The 23,049-nt window shown below is 37.2% G+C and overlaps 1 protein-coding gene across 14 annotated transcripts in view; it reads left to right on the top strand.

Moving 5' to 3' along the window:
- The window catches only part of EML4 (EMAP like 4), a 157,701-nt gene that overhangs the window by 123,026 nt on the left and 11,626 nt on the right, over nt 1–23,049 (top strand). For all 14 annotated transcript variants that reach the window (XM_070236395.1, XM_070236394.1, XM_070236393.1 and 11 more), the window contains 6 exons: nt 1,090–1,241; nt 2,786–2,911; nt 3,446–3,577; nt 4,312–4,379; nt 15,569–15,657; nt 17,060–17,157. In XM_070236395.1, the coding sequence (XP_070092496.1) occupies nt 1,090–1,241; nt 2,786–2,911; nt 3,446–3,577; nt 4,312–4,379; nt 15,569–15,657; nt 17,060–17,157 (665 nt within the window). The remainder of the gene's footprint in view (nt 1–1,089; nt 1,242–2,785; nt 2,912–3,445; nt 3,578–4,311; nt 4,380–15,568; nt 15,658–17,059; nt 17,158–23,049) is intronic.

The raw sequence follows: 23,049 nt of genomic DNA, 5'->3' as shown, positions 1-23,049 counted from the left end.
CTGATTCTTTATATATATATATATATGTCTTCCTTTTTTTCTTTTAATCTGCACATGGACTTTACTTAAAATTATTTTTTATGTACCTGCCTTGTCCCTTCCTGGGTACTTGTGAAGTGCTCTGAGCATACAAGAAAGCTGTTTTGTCATTCAGCCATCACATTGGGTATAGCCAGACCAGTTTTTAAAATACTAAAATATGTCTCTGGTTGGTCAAAAGCCACTGCTCCAAGCTGCCAGTGTCCACTTCTGCCCCACTACCTTCCCCAGTCCCTCATATCTCAGCAAATAAAGGCAGTAATCCTTGGCAGAGGAGAAGGCCTCCAGGTCAAAGTGGTTGTTAAATGTTATGACTGTTACTCAGCAGCAAATGAAGGCTTTTTTGCAAACTTGAACATGGAGTGAAGAGGCTTGAGTTCTAATCACAGCTTTGTAACTAGCTAACTGTGTGGTGCTGGTTAAGCCACTTCCATACCTCTGTGTCCTCAGCTCTAAAATCAGAAGAGTAATACCTGCCCTAAATACCATATAAGATGATTATTAAGAGGGGCTGGCCCCGTGGCCGAGTGGTTGAGTTTGCGCGCTCCGCTGCAGGCGGCCCAGTGTTTCGTTAGTTCGAATCCTGGGCGCGGACATGGCACTGCTCGTCAGACCACGCTGAGGCGGCGTCCCACATGCCACAACTGGAAGAACCCACAACGAAGAATACACAACTATGTATCGGGGGGCTTTGGGGATAAAAAGGAAAAAATAAAATCTTTAAAAAAAAAAAAAAAAGATGATTATTAAGAGCTGGTGAAGTTCTGAGGCTAATGTATCCTCTGTTGTCTGTGGAATTATCACTACTTTAGCTTGCTTTTTTGTAAGAATCTATTTTGAAATATTTTCAGAGTAACTAAATATTGACATAAATGCGAAGGATTGTATTAGCCTTGCAGAAGACTTGCTGAAAATAGGTTTTTGCTTGTTGAGTCATAGGAACTTTTGATTATTCACTCTACGGTTCTGCTAAAGTTTTCTTCCAAAAGACACTAAAGTCTGATGGAAAATGTTATCACTAGTATTTTTATTTTTCCCTTGTCATATTAGGTGTTTATCAGATCAGCAAACAAATCAAAGCTCATGATGGCAGTGTGTTCACACTTTGTCAGATGAGAAATGGGATGTTATTAACTGGAGGAGGGAAAGACAGAAAAGTAATTCTGTGGGATCATGATCTGAATCCTGAAAGAGAAATAGAGGTAAGGATGGAAATGCACCATAAAAATTTAAAAGTATTAAACCCTCTAAACTCATGTCGTTTGTCCCACATTAAGATAACATACTTTTCTGGGAAATTGGTGCACGTTCTTCTCATTTCATTCCCTCAAGGAAAAAAGGACCTTCGTTAAACAAAATTATTTGAAAGAATAAAAAAAGATTGGGGAGAGTAATTAACTTCCTTGTTTACTTCTGAGATTATTTCTTAGTGATCCAAAAATAAAGCCATGCAAACTTAAAATTCAACAAACATTCATCAAATACTGTATCAAAATCCAAGGTATACAAAATGACCAGTTTAATTTTAAAAATTGAAAATAATCTTTTAAACAGTGGGCTTAATATTGCTAATGATCTATGTACATGTCTGCTTCGTGGCATGAATCAAGTGTATCCATAAAACCTGACAGGTGTAATGTGCTCAGTGAAAGTTTGCTGATTGAATTGAGGTGTCAGGAAGTGAAATGATTACGAATAGTATTTTAGATCAATGATTCTCAAAACAAGGGCAAATCTCATGGAGTTTAATATTGCTTCTATTTCTTGGTGACTTAAATTTAGAATTTATGTTCACTGTTTTCTACACATAACATGCTCTCCAGACAAAATCTTCTCTAAAAAAGAGGATCCTGATAGTACTGCTCTTGGGTTTTATTTCCAGGAAGATAGATAAGAAAGAGTGGCTTTATTACATCCTTAAGTTCATAGTGGAAATGCCACTTCTTTTACCATTTATTTTCTTCACAGATAAAACTGATATCCTTTGTAATCAAAACCTACACCATCTAGTTCATTCTTCCTTTTGCCATTTCTAACAAATTTAGGTTACTTTTAAAATTCAGTTCTTTGTGCTTTTAGGAGTCATTTTGGATCCTACTTCATAAGAAAGAACAGCATTATTTCAGAAAGAGTCATTGTTTGGGCTTATTAAATTATTAATATAACATTCACTGAGAGTATACCATGTAGTGCATTAAGTAAGATTGATCTTCCAAGGAGTCCTCTTAATGGCACTTAACACTTTACAATATATTGCTTTTTAGTTGCAAGGAAATTTCCCATGTACTATTCTTACATTTTGATCCTTATAATAATCAGTAGTAGGAAGGGCATGTAGTAGTATTATCCCCAAGTTACAGATAAAGACATTTGTCTTAGGCTGAATGACTTACCCAAAATAACATAGCTAGTAAATAACAAAACCAGACTACATTCTTCACGTGATCTAATAGAACTCATTCCTTTTTCCCCTACTCCTAGCCCTTAACTCTTGAAATCATAAAATATAGATTTAAAATTGCCTGAAGCAAAGAATGTTGATAATAATTCATTATCACTTGTGTGTCATAAAATGTAATTATCTGAACAAATAAATTGTTATTAGCGTAGGATTACCGTATTACTTTCAAATTTGGAGTTCTGTTGTTTATTACCCCGTAATCACTTACAGCTATAAATGCAATTTTCAGGTAGTAATTAATGTATGTTAGTATGTGTATGGTGACTTTACAAATTTGTTTTTTAGGTTCCTGATCAGTATGGAACAATCAGAGCTGTAGCAGAGGGAAAAGGAGATCAATTTTTAGTAGGAACATCACGAAATTTTATTTTACGAGGAACATTTAATGATGGCTTCCAAATAGAAGTACAGGTAAGCAATATGGTTTGTTTTGCTGAGGGAGATTGGCCATGAGCTAACATCCATGCCAGTCTTCCTCTATTTTTCAGTATGTGGGCCACCAGCACAACGTGGCCACTAACAGGGTAGTGTAGGTCCATGCCTGGGAACCAAATCCAGGCTGCTGAGGCAGAATGGGCTGAGTGTAACCACTAGGCCACTGGGGCTGGCCCTTAAGCTATATAGTTTTCACCATTAACTGAATTTTTTTTTTTTTCTAATGAAGATTCACCCTGAGCTAATATCTGTTGCAAATCTTCCTCTTTTTGCTTGAAGAAGATTCACCCTGAGTTAACATCTGTGCCAGTCTTCCTCTGTTTTGTCTGTGGGGCACCACCACAGCATGGCACCGAAGAGTGGTGTAGGTTCACATCCAGGAACCGAACCCAGGCTGGCAAAGCAGAGCGCACCAAACTTAACCACTAGGCCACAGGGCCAGCCCCCTTAACTGAATATTCTTGATGAGACTCTTTGTTTCTTAGAAAAATGGTTGTATTTTATTTTCAGGGTCATACAGATGAGCTTTGGGGTCTTGCCACACATCCTTTCAAAGATTTGCTCCTGACATGTGCTCAGGACAGACAGGTGTGCATGTGGAACTCAGTGGAACACAGGCTGGAATGGACAAGGCTTGTAGATGTAAGTAAAGCAAAATGTGATTATAATCTCCCCACAGAAACTCCTTAAACTGGCAGTTGGGAGTAGCAAAGGAAAAAGGACTGAGCATTGGTTAAAACCAAGTGTATTTACATAGTTTAGTAAAGAGGGTGCGGGGAGGGGAGACTGTTTAGTCACAAGTATAATATGAACCCACTCTAAAGAAGCAAGGTAGCAGGGCAAACTCTCAATTTTTCTGTCAGTTTTAGTAGTAAAAATCAAAAAAGATTTCACATATTTATGGAGCATCAATTGTTAGGGAAATGTTTGGGCCTCTGGTGGTGGTGCAGTTGGTTTCAGTAAGTGCTGCTCACTAACAGACTCTACTGTCCTCTTTTTGAGTTGGTCTCTTACTGTATTTTCTCCCTACTCCACCCAGATATCCACCTTTTCTAGCCCAAAAAAATGTATGCACGTTCTTTGCAGACTCTGAAGAACTGTACAAATGTTTGTTAGTATCCTTATTATTGTTCCACTGCCTAGCCACGAGCTGGTTGTCCTTTCCCCTCACCACTCTGCCAGCATATCCCCTTCCTGCTCTGAAATTCCTTTTCCTCTCATGTCCATGTGGTGTTTCCCATTGGTTATAATAAAGTTGATTGGAATTCCATGTTTGTATGAAACACGTTATTTTCAAATATGTTTTTGCCACTATTCCCATAGATCTAGGGAGACTTTCTCGTGTACTCCCCAACAGCTGTCTGTCTCTCTTCTAGGAACCAGGACACTGTGCAGATTTTCATCCAAGTGGCACAGTGGTGGCCATAGGAACGCACTCAGGCAGGTAGGGTCTTTAAGGGAAATGTGAGCTGAGTAATCTGAAGTGGTGGGGTGTTTAACTGTTATTCAGGAATGTTCTCAATCTGATCTGGAGAATTATTCTTTTAAGTGGCACACTAATATGCTTGTTGCTCTTCTCTGTTTGTTTACTCATTCAGTGATTATTTATTGCGCACCTACCATTTGTCAGACAATTGTGGGCATTCAGGCTACATCCGAGTGCAAAACAAAATCCCTGCCCTTGTGGAGCCCACATTTTAGTGTGTGGGTGCTGGAGGCAGAATGAAAAATAAACATTATTCTAATTAAGTTAGAAAATGTTGAGAGCCATGGGTGAGGGAGGGTTGAGCACAGGAAGAGGGATTGGCAGGGGGTGCAGTTGCAAAATGATAAATAGGGTGGTCAGGATAGGCTTCATTGAGAGCGTGATAAATCAGCAGACTTGACCCTCCCTTGTGAAATTTTCTCTGTTACCAGAAAATTTCTCTCCTTATTCTTTTAGGGAAGAGAATTGAAGCTGAAATAATGCAGTTGAGCTTTTATAAGTTGTTTGTGCTATAGCTTTTGTCATCCTGTCTTTTTGAATGTTACACAGGTAGATAATAAAGGTATATTTCCTGAAATTGTCATTAATTGCTTGTCTTTGCAGACCTTGTATAGTGCCTTCCCAAGATTTTTGAGTAACATATATTTATTATCTGCATATTTTTAATTGGGTGCCTTCTATTGCCTCTACTAGTAAGTAGCCCTCATCACAAATAACTTAATTTCTTTTTTTTCTTAAAGATTGGCACCTGAGCTAACATCTGCTGCCAGTCTTCTTTTTTGTTGTTGTTTCTGTCATTTTCTCTCCAAAGCCCCCCAGTACATAGTTGTGTATCTAGTTATAGGTCCTTCTGGTTCTGCTATGTGGGACACTGCCTCAGCATGGCCTGATGAGCAGGTGCTGGGTCCAGCCCAGGATCCAGCCCAGGATCCAACCCGGTGAAACCCTGGGCCACTGAAGTGGAGCGTGTGAACTTAACCACTCTGCCACATGGCAGCCCCTTAACTTATTTTTTAAAGAGGCAGAAGAAAAATATGAAGTCAATTTCTAAAAGTTAAACCCGTAGAAAATGTGGAATGCTGATTTCTAATGAGGTGAAACTATTGTAAATACACTTATGTAAATATTTTTGTTTATATGACAAATGTTTCAAATGAGCCAGTTCATTTAATCATTTAGAGGTTTTTTTGTAGCAAGTTTTCCCTCTGGCTCTTGGATGCAAATTAACACCTCTGGAAACTCAAAGCATTCAAATTCCTTTTCATAAATAGTGCTACAAAATCTTTCAGAATCATGGAAAAACATGTCTTTAAAGTAAACCTTGAAATGTGGGTATGTAACTAGAGATGCTATTTGAGTGGTTCTGAAATAACTGAATTTTAGAATTAGGCTGCTTGGGAGAGTAATTGGTGATAACTTACAAATATAGGTGGCTTTATTATCTCGGGTTTCCCAAAAAAATACCTGTCAGTAATAGATTATTACTGAGACTTGCACTAAATAGACAGGCAAATGGCAGATCATTTTGTAGGATTTGGAGGAAATTATTTTCTGTTTTACTGAAAAAATTAGAGCACTTAAGAAACAACCTGAGTTATAGTACTGGTTTGCAGAAAACGACAAAGGAGTTCACTTCAGATCTGTTTTTTGTGCAGCTGAAAAGATATCACAAATGCTAACCTCAATGAAATAATAAGAGTAAGAGCTACCATTTATTCAGTATCTGATGACAGACCTTGTACTAAATTCTCTTTATTATTACTTTAAATCTTCACAAGAGCACAAGAAAATATTTATTAATATCTCCATTGCACAGACAGGAAACCAAGACCTGTAGAGTTTCAGTCACTTGTGATTGAGTCAAGATTTGAACTCGGGTTCTCTATGGCTCCCAAGCTTGTCTCTTTCCACTACTCCACCAGTACTTTTTGAGATGTGGTTATGGTGTTTGTAGCATTACTTGAAAATATTGTAAGGAAAGTTTATCGCCGAAGGTTAAACCACTGGCTGACATATTTTAACAGCATTTATTGTGGTATATAACAAAGGAATTAAACACTGAGTGGAATGTAAGGGTTAGAGGTGTTTAAATCATTAAGACGCACCACTTGCTTGGATGGAGGAGTGTGTGTGTGTATACAATATAGACACATGTATACAGAGCCCCAGTTTTTAAGGAAAAACTGATCTGATTTAAATTCACTGAAATTACTTTCTAACGTTTATGTGGCTGTGAGGTCATGATTAACAAGCTTAAAATGAAAAGTCACTTAATTTAAGTGACTTAAGCTAAATAAAGTTAAACCAGTTGGTTCCTCTGGGAGTTGTGACTAGAAAACACCATATAAATGAGAGTGATGTGGTTACTAGATGAAAAGTGCTGGCAGTCAGTCCTTTGTGGTGTGGAGTTGGGCGTTATTTAGAATCTACAGGAGATGTAGTTATCAGTGTTCATTCTATACATAATTCCTGTCTTTAGTTTCACATCTGATTAGATTCTGTTGATTCTTAGAGAACTTTCTCATTTATTATTTTTTACACAGATCTGTGAATACCTGCCTATGATGTCTAAAACTGAAAATTCCTCAATGTAGCCATTCAGATTATTATCACTGACGCTAAGCTTGAAAAAAGTCACACTCAGGACAAGGAAGTTTTTTTTTTTCTAACTATATGCAGTACGTGTCCAAATTGTCCATGATCCAGAAAAGGTGACTAGCAGAATGTTTAAAGATGTCTTCATGTCCATATCTAGAAATTTCTACTTCTTATAATCAGGAAGTAAGCACAAGTGTGAATAAATTATCACAGTGATAAATAAAATTATCATTTTTTATCTTTTTTTTTTTTGAGGAAGATTAGCTCTGAGCTAACTACTGCCAGTGCTCCTCTTTTTGCTGAGGAAGACTGGCCCTGAGCTAACATCCGTGCCCATCTTCTTCTACTTTATATGTGGTACGCCTACCACAGCATGGCATGCCAAGCGGTGCCATGTCCACACCCGGGATCTGAACCGGCGAACCCTGGACCACCAAGAAGCGGAACGTACACACCTAACCGCTGTGCCACCGGTCTGGCCCCTAAAATTACATTTTGAAGAATGTATTACTAATATAATGTCTAAGGGAAAAAATTAAATGCATAGCCCTAAGTGGGCATAGTACTTTCTTAACATGCTAATCCTCACATAGTGCGGATTCTTTTTAACAGCTTTATTGAGATATAATCCATCCATTTAAAATACACAGTTCAGTAGTTTCTAGTAAGTTCACAGGGTTGTGCAACCATCATCACAAACTAATTTTAGAACATTTTCATTAATCCAAAAAGAAATCCTGTACCCATTAGCAGTCACTCCCCATTACCCTGCCCACCGCCTCCCAGCCTAAGGCAACTGATCTACCTTCTGTCTCTACTGTAGGTTTGCCTATTCTGGACATTTCATATAAATAGAATCATACAGTGTGTGATCTTTTGTGATTAGCTGCTTTCACTTAACATAATGTTTTCAAGGTTCCATGTTGTACAGCATATCTAAGTATTTCATTCCTTTTGTGGCCAAATAATATTCCTTTGTATACATATACCTGCTTCATCAGTTGATGGACGTGTGAGTGATTTCCACTTTTTGGCTACTATGAATAATGCTGCTGTGAACATTTATTCACAAGTTTTTATGTGGACATATGTTTTTTAATTCTGTTGCATATATACCAAGGAGTATACATGCTGCATCATGTGATAACTCTATGTTTAACATTTTGAGGAACTACCGAACTCTTTTCCACAACAGCTATGCCATTTTATATTCCACCAGCGAAGTATGAGGGTTCCACTTTCTCCACATCCTCACCAACACTTGTCATTGTCTGTATTTTGATAACAGCCATCCTAGTGGGTGTGAAGTGCTTTTTCATTGTGGTTTTGATTTGCATTTCTTTGATGGTGGTGATGTTGGGTATCTTTTTCATGTGCTTATTGGCCACTTGAATAGCATCTTTAGAGAAACGCTATTCAAGTCCTGTGCCCATCTTTGAACTGGTTTGTCTTTTTATTGTTGAGTTGTAAGAATTCTTTATATATTCTGGATAACAGTACCTTATCAATATATGATTCGCAAGTATTTTCTCTCATTCTAAGAGTTGTCTGTCACTTTCTTGATGGTAACATTTGTGGCACAAAAGTTTTAAATTTTTATATAATCCAGTTTATCTATTCTTTCTCATGTTTCTTGGTCATAAGGATTTAGTCCTATGTTTTCTTCTAAGAATTTTACAGTTTTAGCTCTTACCTTTAGGTCTCTGACTCATGAGTTAATCTTTGTATATAGTATAAGGTAGATATGCAACTTCATTCTTTTGCATGTGGATATCCAGTTGTTATAGCACCATTTGTTGAAAAGCCTGTTCTTTCCCCGATATTGACACCCTTGTCAAAAAATTGACTGTAAATATATGGGTTGTCTGCCTGGGCTCTCGATTCTATTCCATTGATAGATATATATCCATCTTTATGCCAGTACCACACTGTCTTGATTATTGTTGCTTTGCATCAAGTTTTGATATTGAGAAATGTGAGCCCTCCAACTTTGTTCTTTCTCAAGGTTGTTTTGGCTATCCAGGATCCCTTGATGATCTTGTCAATTTCTACAAAGAAGCCAGCTGGCATTTTGATAGGATTTCTTTCTTTCTTTCTTTCTTTTTTTTTGAGGAAGATTAGCCCTGAGCTAACTACTGCCATTCCTCTTTTTTTCTTTTTGCTGAGGAAGCCTGGCCCTGAGCTAACATCCGTGCCCATCTTCCTCAACTTTACATGTGGGATGCCTACCACAGCATGGTGTGCCAAGCAGTGCCATGTCCGCACCTGGGATCCGAACCTGCAAACCCCAGGCCACTGAGAAGCGGAATGTGCGAACTTAACCACTGTACCACCAGGCCGGCCCCCGGATTTTTTTTCTTTATGAATCAATTTGGGGAATGTCACTATCTTACCAATGTTAAGTCTTCCAGTTTATAAACAGGAGATGTTCCATTTATTTAGATCTTCTTCAGTTTCTTCCAAAAGTGTTTTTAGTTTTGGGGGTACAGATTTGCACATTTGTTAAATTTATACCCAAGTTATTCATTCTCTTGATGTTATTTTAAATTAAATTGTTTTCTCAATTTCATTTTCAGAATATTAATAGCTAGTATACATAGATACAACTACTTTTTGTATATTGATCTTATATCCTGCAACTTTGCTGAATTTATTTCTTAGTTCTAATAGTTTTTTTGGTAGATTCCTTAGGATTTTCTACATACAAGATGATGTAATCTGCAGATAAAAATAGTTTTCTTCCTTTCCAATCTGAATGCTTATTCTTTTTCTTGCCTAATTGTCCTGACCAGAACCTCTAGTATGATACTGAATGGAAATGGTGAGAGTGGTCATCCTTGTCTTGTTCTCTATCTTGCAGAGAAAGCATTCAGCCTTTTACCATTAAGTATAATGTTAGTTCTGAGTTTTTCGTTGATGCCCTTTGTCATGTTGAAGAATTTTCCTCCTATTCTTAGTTTGTTCAGAATTTTTAATCATGAAAGGGTGATGGATTTTATCAGATGCCTTTTCTGATCTATGGAGATAACATGGTTTTTGTCCTTTATTAATATGGAGTAGTACGTTAATTGATTTTCGTATGTTAAATCATCCTTGTGTTCTTGAGATAAATCTTACCTGGTCATGGTTTATATTCTTTTTATATGTTGCTGGATTCAGTTTGTTACTATTTTGTTGAAGATTTTTGCATCTATATTCATAAGGGACATTGGTTTATAGTTGTCTTGTGATGCCTTTGTCTGGTTTTGGTATCAGGGTAATAATGGCACTAAGGACTTTAATACAGCTGATATCTCCAAAACTGAAATGAAGATTTAAAGCATAAAATGGATACAAATTAGTATATATTAGTAATTTTAATCAGTTAATCAAATTTTTAATCATTACCAAAATCTTAGATTTATTGGACCAATGACTATAAAACATTCAGTTAATAAATTATACTTAGGCATATCACACATGATTTTCAAATATAACATTCTCTCATTTTTAAAAATTTAGGTTTCTTGTTGGGATTTAAAGTTCTTCATAAAGCTCACAATATATGTGAACCTGAAGCGTTAGGAATTTGAAAGTTGTAATCTCTGAATTATTGGTAAAAATACATTCTACTTGATTTTTCCAGGATGCCAATTAATCATCCTTCCCCATCCTGTTTTTTTAAACAAGTTTCTGAAAAGGCACTTAATCTTTATACCACTTCTAGACCTCAGAGAAACCACACATATATTTACCATCCCATCAGGATATCAAGTCTGTATCAGCTCAGAGAAAATTCTCCAAGCAGTTTACACAAAACTTTACTCTGGTCTTGGTTGGACCCAGTCCAATGTTCAAACCAACATACAGTATTTAAGGAAGGAGTTTTTGCCACACTAATTTTATAGGCTGGTAAATGGAGGTGACACACCCAGAATTAGAGAAATCGGTAGACTTGAAGTGATGATAGGGAGAGTAAAAAGCATAGGTTAAAACTGGAAATTGTTTCAAAGAAAAATCCATAGAATTGAGTCAGGATATAGAACATACTAGATATAACATATAGGGATGAAAAGAGAGTGGGCAGACTGAGAGAGCTAACTTCAAAGAAGACCCCAGAGTTTCTGGTCTACAGTGATAGTGACAGCTTTGACAAGGAAGCAAGCTGGGAAAATGAGCCTGGTGAGTGAGTAGGTAAAGAATTTAACTTAGTTTTTGACATGGAAACACAGAACACTAGACCTGGAGAGACTTAAGTGATCTGGCTCAACTCATAAGTTTTGATAGTGACTGTAACCTTGGCAAGCCAGCCATGTAGCTAAAGTACTCTCACCAAATTCTAGCCAGATAGTGTTGACTGTAAAGGTTCTGAGCATAAGAAATGCTCTTTCTGCTCAAAAGGGAGATGTCAAAGACATATTACCACAAGCTCAGACTTACTTCTTTCCATAATTAAAAGAGAAAAGTTCTAATTAGAAAAGAATAGCTTTCTCCCTGTGTGATTTGGTGTTACTTAACTTGGCCCGTGGGTACTCAGAGCTCATTTCCCAGGGTGCAAAGTGTCTTTGAACTCCATCAGCGTGAATCTGCCTGAGTTCTGCCTTGTTATAACTCCAGTTCTGAGTTACTCTTCAAATGTTTATTGAGCTCCTACAACTTGTAAAGCACTGTACTAGATGCAGTGAGTGGCACAAAGAAATATGAGACATGGTCCCTACTCGAAGTAGATTATAACCTAATTAGATAACACGTAAAAAGATAAAGAACATATCATATTGGTAGTTTAGTATTACTTGAATAAACAGGCAGTAATTCTTGGAGATCAACGGAGAAATTACTATGACCCTGAGTGGTCAGGGAATGCTTCACAGAGGAGGTGAAATTGGTCCTGCCTTGAAGGAGTTCTTGGATCTTGAAGAGGCAGTGAAGAGTTGGGAGCTCATATCAGCCAGGAGGAATGGATTGAGCAAATGTAGCAAATATGAGCCAACTGGACTAGAACGTTCCTAAACAGTGGAATCCAAACTTGTTTAGCCTGGCCTTTAAAGCCCATTAAAAATATTTCCCTCACTTCTCCAGCCAGACTGGTCAAGTTGTTGTCCTTTATATACACCCAAGCCCTTTTTGTAATTTCTTATCAACTACTTTACACCTATTTATGTCCCACCTATCCTTGCCATATTTGATGTGATGAAATCCTAGACCACCCACATCCTCAGTGATCACTCGCTGCTCTGAAACTTCATAATCCTTATTACTTGTATAATTCACATTACTTTGAACTATTTACTACTTTATGAACTCATTCTGTCTCCCCAGTTAGATTATAAACTCCTATTCTGCCTCCTTTGCTGACTCTTTTCTTCTCTGAATCCCTAAATGCAAGTGTATCTTAAAGAGCACTCTCCATGGGATCACGCCCTCCCCTGGGGTGATACAGTGAAAAGCACAAGGGTCAGAAGCTCTGTCCTGGTTCTGCCACTAACTAGTTGGTTGATGACTGGTCAGGTGTTTTGACATCATAGGATTTCACTGTTCTTATTTGTAAAATGAGAGGGTAGAATTAGGCTTTTCTTCCTCGTGTTTTTGGCTTTACCTTTTTCTGATTGTAAAAGCCACATTCTTATTCTTATAAGTTAGAAGATCATAAAGAAGGAAGGGGTGGAGGGCAGTTACAAACCTGCCACCCAGAGTGCACACTTTATATTATGATGAATATATTTTAACTCATAAACAGATATATATTCATTTAGGGAGTTAGAAGTATGGTACTTTCCAGCTCTAAAATCTTACAATTCTTTTTTGCTACTAAAGAAATCAACATAGTGTCTTTTGAAAAAGTCATCAAGATAGAGGGTACTATGTTTTAGTACTTGACTTACAAGTCAGATTATTTTAAATATATGGCCAAAGATTTCCCGTCTCTGATACTGAGCAATTACATTTAGGAAGATCCATTAATTAGGTCCTTTAGGTCTATAGAGCCCCATAATGGTTCCAGATTACCTCAAAGCAGAAACTTAGTTCTAATGTATTTACTCTAAGCCTGGAATAAGAATACAGTTCAACACACGGAAAACTTATTTCTAGAAAATTCCCTCTGCTAGAGGATTTGTTGTTCTCTCCATACCTTTGTTAGGGACACAGGTCCTGAGCCCAAAGTGTTTACTGAATGTAGAACATAATTCATGCAATGAAAAGGATGGGAGCTTTAAAATTATTGCTGGGGTCCATAAGGAAATCGTATGCTTTTAATAACAGAGTTATTTAATTATTACTAAAAATTACCAAAAGTAGAATTATTCTCTGATAAGTAATTAAATAGAAAAAGTAGGCAGGGTTTTTTTTTTTTTTTTCCTTTTTTGATTGCTACCATCTCTAACCAGTAAATGACTCAGTTTTAGATTTCTACATGTTATACTAACAGACGTTCTGGATTTTTTATTACTTTTTAAGGGAGTTTCCAAAAGATAAAATTGTTTGCGATTTTCCTGGGAAGATTAAATACACTTGGAAAACAGTCTTAAAACAGTATCAGGGCTTCTCCAAAATGAAAATTGATAATTTTCAAATGCCTAAGAAAGTATAGTAAAGCTTCCATGAACTCATTAAAAACTTAAAACTTTATACCTACAGAGTGGCACTGTATCTCATTGTTCTTTAGGTGTGTCTGTTCAGCCTGAGTTGGAATATTTAGTTCCCTTACTCTGAAAAGGCACTTCACTTGGCATCAGCTTTGGCATTTCTTGGCTTAGAGAAGTTTCACAGTGGTAGCCATGAAAATTGATTAATGAATCACATTCTTAGAAGAAACCAGTGGTCTATGGGTACTGTCCACTTGCAATAAAGTATGTTTCTTATGTACCTTTTGAAGTGGAAATTATCAGTAAACATGCAGCATAGGGCTTCAGAGTGCCAGTTTCTTGCTGATTGACCTTTAAACTCAAGTATTCACAAATAGAAACTATTTCTCTTACCTGAGTAGAAGACAGAATTTATTAATTAGGTTAACCACCCAGAAGTTTCAACCCATAGCTCACAAGTTACTAAAATTCATTTATGAACATGTTTAATTAGAGAGGGATTCCAGTGATAGGTAAAGAGTTGGGATCTTTTAGTCTTTCATCTTCTACTTTGAATACATTAATGCATATTAAGCAACATCACTAAACATTCTTTTTTTAAAAAAATTCTTTCAAGCCCTTTCCTCTCTCCTAAATAATATTTCTTTTAATCTGAAGGGGAAATGGTCTCTTTCCAGATATTAGTTATAATGCTTCATAATTAAAAGGAACTGTCATTATGGTTCCTGTTATTGGCTTATTTTAGTAGTGAAAGTTTTCCCATATGAATAATTAAAAACAAAACTTGCTGCTCTTGTTGTCTGATTCAGTTACATGAGATTAAGACAGTGTGTTTTTTTTCCTAGTCTTGTCCCATTCCCTCCCCCCACCCTAACCATTTCTTCCTGAATACTGCACTACTAGTAAGTAATTCTTGCTAAGTAAACTTTGCTTTTGTAAGGTTCAAGACTTAATTTTGTAATGTTCAAGACTTAATTTATATTTGTTCACTTATTCATTCTACAAATATTTATTTAGTGCCTGATCTGAGCCAGGCACTGCTTAAGTCTGAACTCCTCCAACCAGCTATGCATGCTGTCTCTGACCTGCCCTCCTCTCACTTACTCAGCCTTTAGTCGTCTGGCCTTAGTTCCCAGTCTTTGCTTTGTACACTACATCTCACCATGCTCTTCTGAAGGACCATCCCTTCCTTCAAAATGCTCTTAGAAAGAGGTCTGATAATTTATTATGTAGTTGGATTTAAGTCATTGTTTTACCTCTCAGTAGGCTTTTACATTTTGACTTTTCCTATAAATGTGAATGAAAAACTGTCTTTCAAAGAATTTAGAGCTTCCCTGTGGGAGTGTTGGAGGTATTGGAGAGGCAGAATGCTGCCTGCTAGTTCCCTTGAAATCACACCAAATGAATGGCCCCTTGCCTTTCCCTTCTGCCTTCATACTATTCATGCTTCTCAACACTTCCATAGCTGTTCAACAGTCACTCCTCCTGCCTGAACTCCTTGTACTTATTTTCCTCACTGTTCAGTTGAACCCATAACCTGCATCCTCTCTAGAGGTTTTTCTCTCTCCGTCATCATTCATTTTCCTTCTGAGTTCCTCTATTATACATAGTTACCATCACTGAGATTGGCCCTCAATTGTTCTTTGTTTCAGTGGGCTCATTTCTTTTTCCTCAGCTCTAGTGTAATCTTCAAGAACACTGATCCTGTCATCTTATTTTCTGTTTAGACAGTGCCTAGCAAAGAGACACAGTTGGCATTCAGTGAATACCTAAAGTGAAATGAGAACATGCCTTGGCCCATATAAGTATATTTATATTCTATCTAGCAACATTTTGCAAAATGAATTCATCGTTCATTAGAAGAAAGGAACATGTCATACTTAAGAGAATTATTAAAATTTCTTAAAATTAAAGAGAAAAAGCAGTCTTTTTTTTTTCTATAAATGCTAAAAATATCTGAAGAAGATTTTGATTTTTACTTAACAGGTGGTTTGTTCTGGATGCAGAAACCAGAGATCTAGTTTCTATCCACACAGACGGGAACGAACAGCTCTCTGTGATGCGCTACTCAGTAGGTAGGCAGATTTACCCCCGATCCTGACATTCCCAGTATTTCTCTGTAATTGTGTCTTTTCACTTCCAGTAAAGCTGACTACTTTTTTCTCTACGCTCTAGCGTTGTTAAATATTGAATATGATTCCCCCAACATCAGATTAAATTCTGCTGCAGGAAACCGCAAAAGATCCGCTAAAGTTAAACAACATTCTAAATCATCAAGCAAACATAAATTTAAAACAAACTGTTACAACTGCATTTGCAATTGAAAGCAGAATACAGTGCAATCAAATCCCATTTTTTTGGAACTACACATACTTAGAATTTTGAATAGGTATTAGGTTGAATGTTACAGCTATTTAGCAACCTTTTCTTTGTATATGAGAGAATATAAAATTATAGTAATATTCAAAAGACACAAGTTTTATAGGCCCTTCAAGTTTTTAAAAAGTTAGTTATGTTGTTACTGGTTACACAGTAATGGCTGGTTTGTTAATTAGATAAAATACTTAGCAACTCATTATAAGAATTTGATAAATTTGTTTAGCCTTGTTTGAATAATTCTTTGTATTTTATTCACAGTGTTAAGTTTCCTAAGATTCCAATTCCCTTTTTCCATTATTAATATGGTTTTGATTCACGTCATTCTTCCCTGGAGTTAGTGTGAGTGATATTTGCTTATATTCGAAAATATATTTCACTAGTTGTTGGATTAGTGTGGGATCCAAAGGATCTTTTTGATTGCTTCTAAGTTGTTTCAAAGGAAGCACACAATACTATTCTCTGAGTTGTACAAGGAAGGAAAAGTATTTGTTTCAAGCTATAAGCCTGGCAAGAGTTACCTTGGAGCAGAAAAGGCTTTCTGTTTCAGTTTGGCTTTTTTTTGTGCTATAGTAACAAAAAACTACTGCAAATGTAGCAATTAAAATCCAAAGATCAAGTTAGTAGACTTTATTGACCATCTGTTACGTGGTAAGTACAATGGAGGAGACCATAAAAGAAGAGAGATGGTCCCTTCCCAAGAGAACCGCCCTATAGCTGGAGAGATCATATGTGCTCGGCTGAAATGAGCAATTGTGCACTCTGCTTGTTGTATGAATACTGTGTACTTAGACCCATAAAAGTAGGTTAACCTCCCTGGGGCCAGTTTGTAGCTAACTAGGAGATGAGGCTAGAGTGAGGGGAGAGTCCAAGGCCCCTATTAGAATCCAAGAAAGGATTGTGTGCTGGAGCAGAGGACCACTTGTTTTTCAAGTGTGCTTAGTAATGGAAAGATTCATTCATTAAACACCAAATAACAGTTAAATTGATGAGATTTAACAATATTTGTAAAATATCATTTGGTATAAGTCCAATAAAATAACAATAAATAAATCTATTAATATATTTCTCTAGTCAACACTTTTTCCTGTTTCATTCTAGATGGCACCCTCCTGGCTGTAGGATCTCATGACAACTTTATTTACCTCTATGTAGTCTCAGAAAATGGAAGAAAATATAGCAGATATGGAAAGTGCACTGTAAGTAGTGAAGTAAAATAGGTTAAGTTGTAAAATTGTTGGAAAATGTTACTTCTGTTAAAAAGAGAGTTAAATATTTCCATTGATGTATCCATTGTTGTCTCTCCTTAGCTGTTTTAAACTTTAATCTCTCTCTTTGGAAACTAAGATTACCTGACAGCAGAATGTTGTAGTTCCTTGTGTACTCTAGAAAGGTTTCTCCTTTTGATGGGAGTTAATGTTTGTCTCCCTCTGACCAGTTTTAAGGCAGTTTCTTAACTTGAAGATATTTCCATAGGAAACTCTTAGGAAATAACACTTCTTGAAGATGGAGAGAGGCAGAAAGGAAAGGGTATTTCACTTTTAATCTCAATGTCCCATGATCCTGCCCATCCCTGACACTCTGCAGTTTCCTGTGTCATCTCTCTACCACTAAAAATAAAATAACTTATATGGAGTTTTGTCTGCATTAAGAGAATTAACAGAAGCATAATTCCTTAAATTTGTTGCCCATTTCTGATTGATTAGGTTATCAGTGTAAGATGAAGATTCAGTTCAGTTCTGTAGGCATGCTGAGTGCTTACCTTATGGCAGGTGCTCTGCCAACTAGAGAAACGTTGTAGGCACCGGGAATATATGTAAGATTTGTTCCTTGTCCTCGAAAAGTGCACATTCAAGCTGAGGACATGACAAGAAAGGCAGGCAGTGTAGCACAGTGGTTAGGGGCACAGACATAGGGGAGGATTACCTGGATTTTAATTCTTGTTTCACCACTTAATGGGCTAGTGTGACCTTGGGCAAGTTACTTAAACCTTCTACTTCAGTTTTCTCTTCTGTAAAATGAGGATAATTGTAGTTTCTACTTCACTGGATTAAAACAAGTTAATGCATATGAAATGCTTGGGATAGTGCTTGGCACACAATAAGTACTTAGTGTTTGTTAAATGTGATTTTTGTAGAAAATGAGGTAGCTGGAGGTGTATGTTAGGAAATTAATGTGGGACTAGCAGATCACTTAGAGAATTGGTGGCACAGATCCTTTAACAGTCTTTATCACAAAATGGTTTTAGGGGAATAAATAAAAGAATTAGTTTTTAGAAGCATATACATAAGCAAAACCCAGACCATTTACTATTCAAAGAAAAGACTTGTTTATTTGCCCCTTTTTGGACATATTTTGTACCATATGCTAAAGCGAGCCCATAAAACTGGTGTACTAGCAACCTCAAAGTTTTAGAATTTGTCCAAAATGTTTCTGTTCACCTTGACAAAAATTATTTATCATTATCCATTAATTTATTTAAATCCATCTTTTAATCGATTTGTCATCTTAGTATTTGTGACATGGAATAGTATAATAGTGCCTCATTGTACAACATGATCAAATGAAATGTTTCACTGAAAGGAATTTTCAGATTACTTAAGTTTATTATCCTCCCAGGCACCAAATTTTTCTTATTTTTTACCTCAATTTTTTTAAAAAGTCCGTATCTTAATAAACAGAGTATACCAAATATAATTTAATCTTGTAGAATAATAAAATTTTACAGGCATCATTGTAACACTTACTTAGGTCAGTCTTTGTTTTACGGATGAAGAGACTGAGTTTCAGAGAAGATAAAAGACTTGTCCTTGGTCGCATTGTGCCATAGTGGCAGATCCAGGACCTGAACCCTGTTCTCCTAACTCTTAGTAGAGCAAACTTTCCAGGGTACGATAATGCCTCAGATTTTTCAACATATATATTATTGTACTCTGCTCTTACAGTACAACTGAGCCAGAAAGGAAACGGCAATGTGCGACGTTAGATAACGAGAATGACCTTGGAAGTGTTGAGAAATGGCAAGTTTATCAATTGCGTGAGACTTGGCCATCTTTAATTAGACAGCTTTATCTTTAGAGCATTTGAAAGTATTATTTTGAGATAACCTTAGGAACTGTTAAAGTTTCTAGTACTATATGAGTCTATAATGAAAGGCTCAACTACTCTCCTTTTCTAATTACCTTCTGTTTTGTGTTTTGCTTCCAGCTGTCACTTCTCCTTGCTGTCTGCTTCTACCACCTGGTCTTATAGTCTCATGTAACTGCTTTTGTCTGTTTTCTGCTGTGATATAGGATGGAAAAAACTGGGCTAATGCTGGCTATGCCACTTACTAGTTTGCAATTTTAGGAAAGTTAATTAACTCCTCTGAGTCTTAATTTTATTATCTTAAAATTGAAGATTATAATAGCTCCTATTCTATAGGATTTTTGTGAAGAGTAGGTCTTTGTTAAAATGTGGAAACTGGAACTACTCTCAAGAGTTTCAAATACAAATGCTCTTTTCTGTTTTATTTCCCATATTTTCCTGTTACTAGACAACATTTAATTGACACTATAGCTACAAAAGCATACTGGGCTTAGAACTTTAAGAAATGTCCCTGTAATATATTGTAACCATGAAGTTAGAGCCTGTCCCTTTTCATGGCATCACTTTATGTGGAAATGCCCATTAAGGAGATGACTGGTACCCAGGGACACAAAGGGGCACTTCTTGGTAGAAGGCAGCTGGCTGATGCATGAGTCCCTAATTGGTGTGCGTGATGAGGTGGTTACGGGCCAAAGCCTTACTCTCAGTCTTATAAGCTAAGAAACAGGACAAGATCCATTTTAGATAGACTTACATCATCCAAGTTCTCTGAAGCTGGTTTATAAAATATCACTTTACAACAAGAGCTGTAACTGGTAAGGGACTGAATCCTAGTTTCCTCTGGCCAACCAATTTTTCTCTCTACAAGCAAGCCTCAGGAAACCAGCTCACAATCAGCGTATACCAGTTTATTCATTTAAAGTAAGGTATACAAATGCCAAGGAACAGGACTTGAGCATCCTCCAGCCAGTACTTCCCTTTAGGCAAAAAAGCGCATGTGAAACCAGAGTATAATCTGAAGGTGAGCAAGCTTGGTGCCTACATCCACAGTAGGGCGGTAGCTGCCGCTGGAACTGGTCTTGGTTCAGGTTCTCTACCCTAGACATCAGGTCATTACTACCCACATTTGCCTTTTGACTCCTTTTTCTTGCTGACCACCCTACCTGCACTTCCATCTGAATAACTCTTTGGACAGATTCCTACATGCAGTCAGGTTGTACTCTAGACTTGCTGGCCTTGGAGCTTTTATGACTCTTACTTCTTTCCCTTTTTCTGCTTTGATCTACTTTATGTTAATTCTAAAGTTTTCGTGGGGGACATCTACTGTAGTTTCCATAAACACACAAAACTTGCTCTTCCAGTCACTAAAACTTATTTCCATTTTCTACTGATGCCAGATATCTTTCTTCATCTTCCTGAAGTTTATCCTTATCCACTTAAAATTTCAGTGTTTAAAAAAACTTAGCATAGAGGCTGACCCTGTGGCTGAGTGGTTAAGTTCGCGCACTCTACTTCGGTGGCCCAGGGTTTCACCAGTTCGGATCCTCGGTGCGGACATGGCACCGCTCATCAAGGCATGCTGAGGCGGCATCCCACATAGCACAACTGGGAGGACCTACAACTAGAATATACAACCATGTACTGGGGGCTTTGGGGAGAAGAAGAAGGAAAAAAACAAGATAATGATTGGCAACAGATGTTAACTCAGGTGTGAATCTTTAAAAAAAAAAAAAGCTTAGCATAAACTATATATTTGGAGATTCATCGTATCTCCCCTTTTCTAGGTGTTCTTTAAAAATATTAAGTCTGATCTCATTTAGAATCATAAAATGTTTAGCATATAAAGGGCAGAAGAGAGCATTATCTATCCGGTCAACTTCCTCATTTGATGAATGAGAAAAGTGAAGCAACCATAGCAACCATCATTTATCATGATCCTTTGTTTTATGTTCTAACTCCTCCGATCGAGCCAGTCTCAGTACACTTCCTTACAGTGTAAGTATGTGGATAAACCAGATAGTCTCCAAAGGTGATAAAGACTGAGTTAAAACTTTGATGTCTCTCTCTTTAGTCCTTAGAACCCTGGAAAACCTCAGAACATGCTAGAAGAGCCTGGCTCAGAGCACTTTTGGCATAATCTTTTTCCACATACCCTGTCACTTCCCTTTTCTCTTCCATTTCAAATCCTTGCATTTAGTTCTAATGCTGTGCAGTTTTTGGCAGATTAGAAACAAAGCAAAAACAGGCACAGTATCAAATAAGTACATTCCAACTTTTAAAGGAGTTTCTTAATTTTGGAATAGTACAGAAGGGAGAGTAAGATGCTTCATTTGCATCTTATTTCTGCAGATAGCCCAGTCTACCAGCAAGAAGCCTTTTTTCTCATGGACATTAACTAGCTTGGTATGTCTGCCTGTATTTTAGACTAATCACTCATTATATTACTAGAATATAGCCATTAAGAAATTCCTTTTAAAATAGCAATATGACAATCACGAATTCCACAGAAAGACGTAAATCTCATTATCTATGAAAGCAGTAATAATAAGATGATAGAGCACTGCTCAGTATCTGCTTCTTATAGATTAGTGCTCACATGTGCCTGCCTCGAAGATCTATATTAAGAAGAGTGAGTGAACATATTTTCTGCTGAAGCTGCTTTTGTATTTGCTCTTATGTGGCAAATGATACCTCCTCACAAACAAATCTCAAGTTTATTTACAACACATGGCTGGTCCTGGCCCATCTCTTTGAAGGAATCCCGGTGATTGCACAAGAAATAAATTTGCTCTTTATGAGTGTGACCTCTCTGGGCCGGCTGAGGCGCCGAGGGGAAGAGAAGTAGCGTGGAGTTGCCCCTTATACTGTCTATCCTTGGCAGCCTTTCATTTCCTCTTCTGTGGCCTGTCTCTGCCCCCTCGCTTCCCATGTTTGCCCCTGGGAACATACTGTCTTCCTGCCAGCATAGGGCTCTCCAAATCCCCCTCCAGCACACGCTCCAAGGCTGCTTGACCTGATCTGTGGCATTTTGTGCCTCTTAATTAGATCATGTAATTTAGAACGACCTTTTTTCTTTCTGCTACTTCTCATGAGAACTTCCATCTTCTTAGTGTTTAGTAAATATTAGAAAAAGTGGTTTGACCTTTAGGATTCATGGGTTCATAATTGTATCATATCTTCAGTGTGTAAGCAGTTTGGTTTTGTTACTGCTGCTATAGAAAAGTTTATAAGAAGGCTTTAGATTCAGAAGCTCTCTCTAACTTGTCTCCTGCACAGCCCTAGGATTTAGGGGTGGGGCTGTGCTGGTATAGATCTGGTTTTATTTGCTTTATATACGGGGCTTCTCAAGTAAAATTTAATATGACAGAAGGATTTTATAGTTAAAAAGATTTTGAAGACTCCTGGTTGCCTTCTCAGAGATGCCTGAGTGTTGCAAGGTTTTATGTAGTTTTCTTGCTTTCAGTACAATGTTTCTTTTTTTCAGTGAAGAAGATTTGCCCTTACATTCACTACCAGTCTTCCTCTTTTTTTGCTTGAAAGACCTGAGCTAGCATCTTTGCCAGTCTTTCTCTATTTTATATGTAGGTTGCCCCCTCAGCATGGCTGACGAGTGGTGTAGGTCTGTGCCGAGGATCCAAACCCATGAACACTGGGCTACCAAAGTGGGGAGTGCCAAACTTAACCACTCCACATGGGGCCAGCTCCAGTACAGTGTTTCTTTACCTCAGCTTTTCCTGTGCTATTTTGAAAATGTACCAAAAAGGTTCTTGATTACTTATAGATTCCTTTTCTTAAAATGCTACTTTTGAATTACTTTCTACTCATCTTCAGTGTTACAGAAATGAGTAAAAGATAGTTGTGATTTAAATGCTGTGCTTAACTTGGTCCAGAATCATCTGACCTGAGTTTGAACTCCAGCTCCACCAATTCTTTGTTATGTGACTTCAGAAAAGCTACTTAACCTCTCTCTACCTCCTAAACTTCTTCACTTACTAAGTGGGCAT

Source organism: Equus caballus, chromosome 15 (assembly GCF_041296265.1).
Source record: "Equus caballus isolate H_3958 breed thoroughbred chromosome 15, TB-T2T, whole genome shotgun sequence".
Taxonomy (NCBI): Eukaryota; Metazoa; Chordata; class Mammalia; order Perissodactyla; family Equidae; genus Equus; species Equus caballus.
Note: the sequence above shows the minus strand (reverse complement) of the source record. Positions and strands in the feature narration are given on the sequence as shown.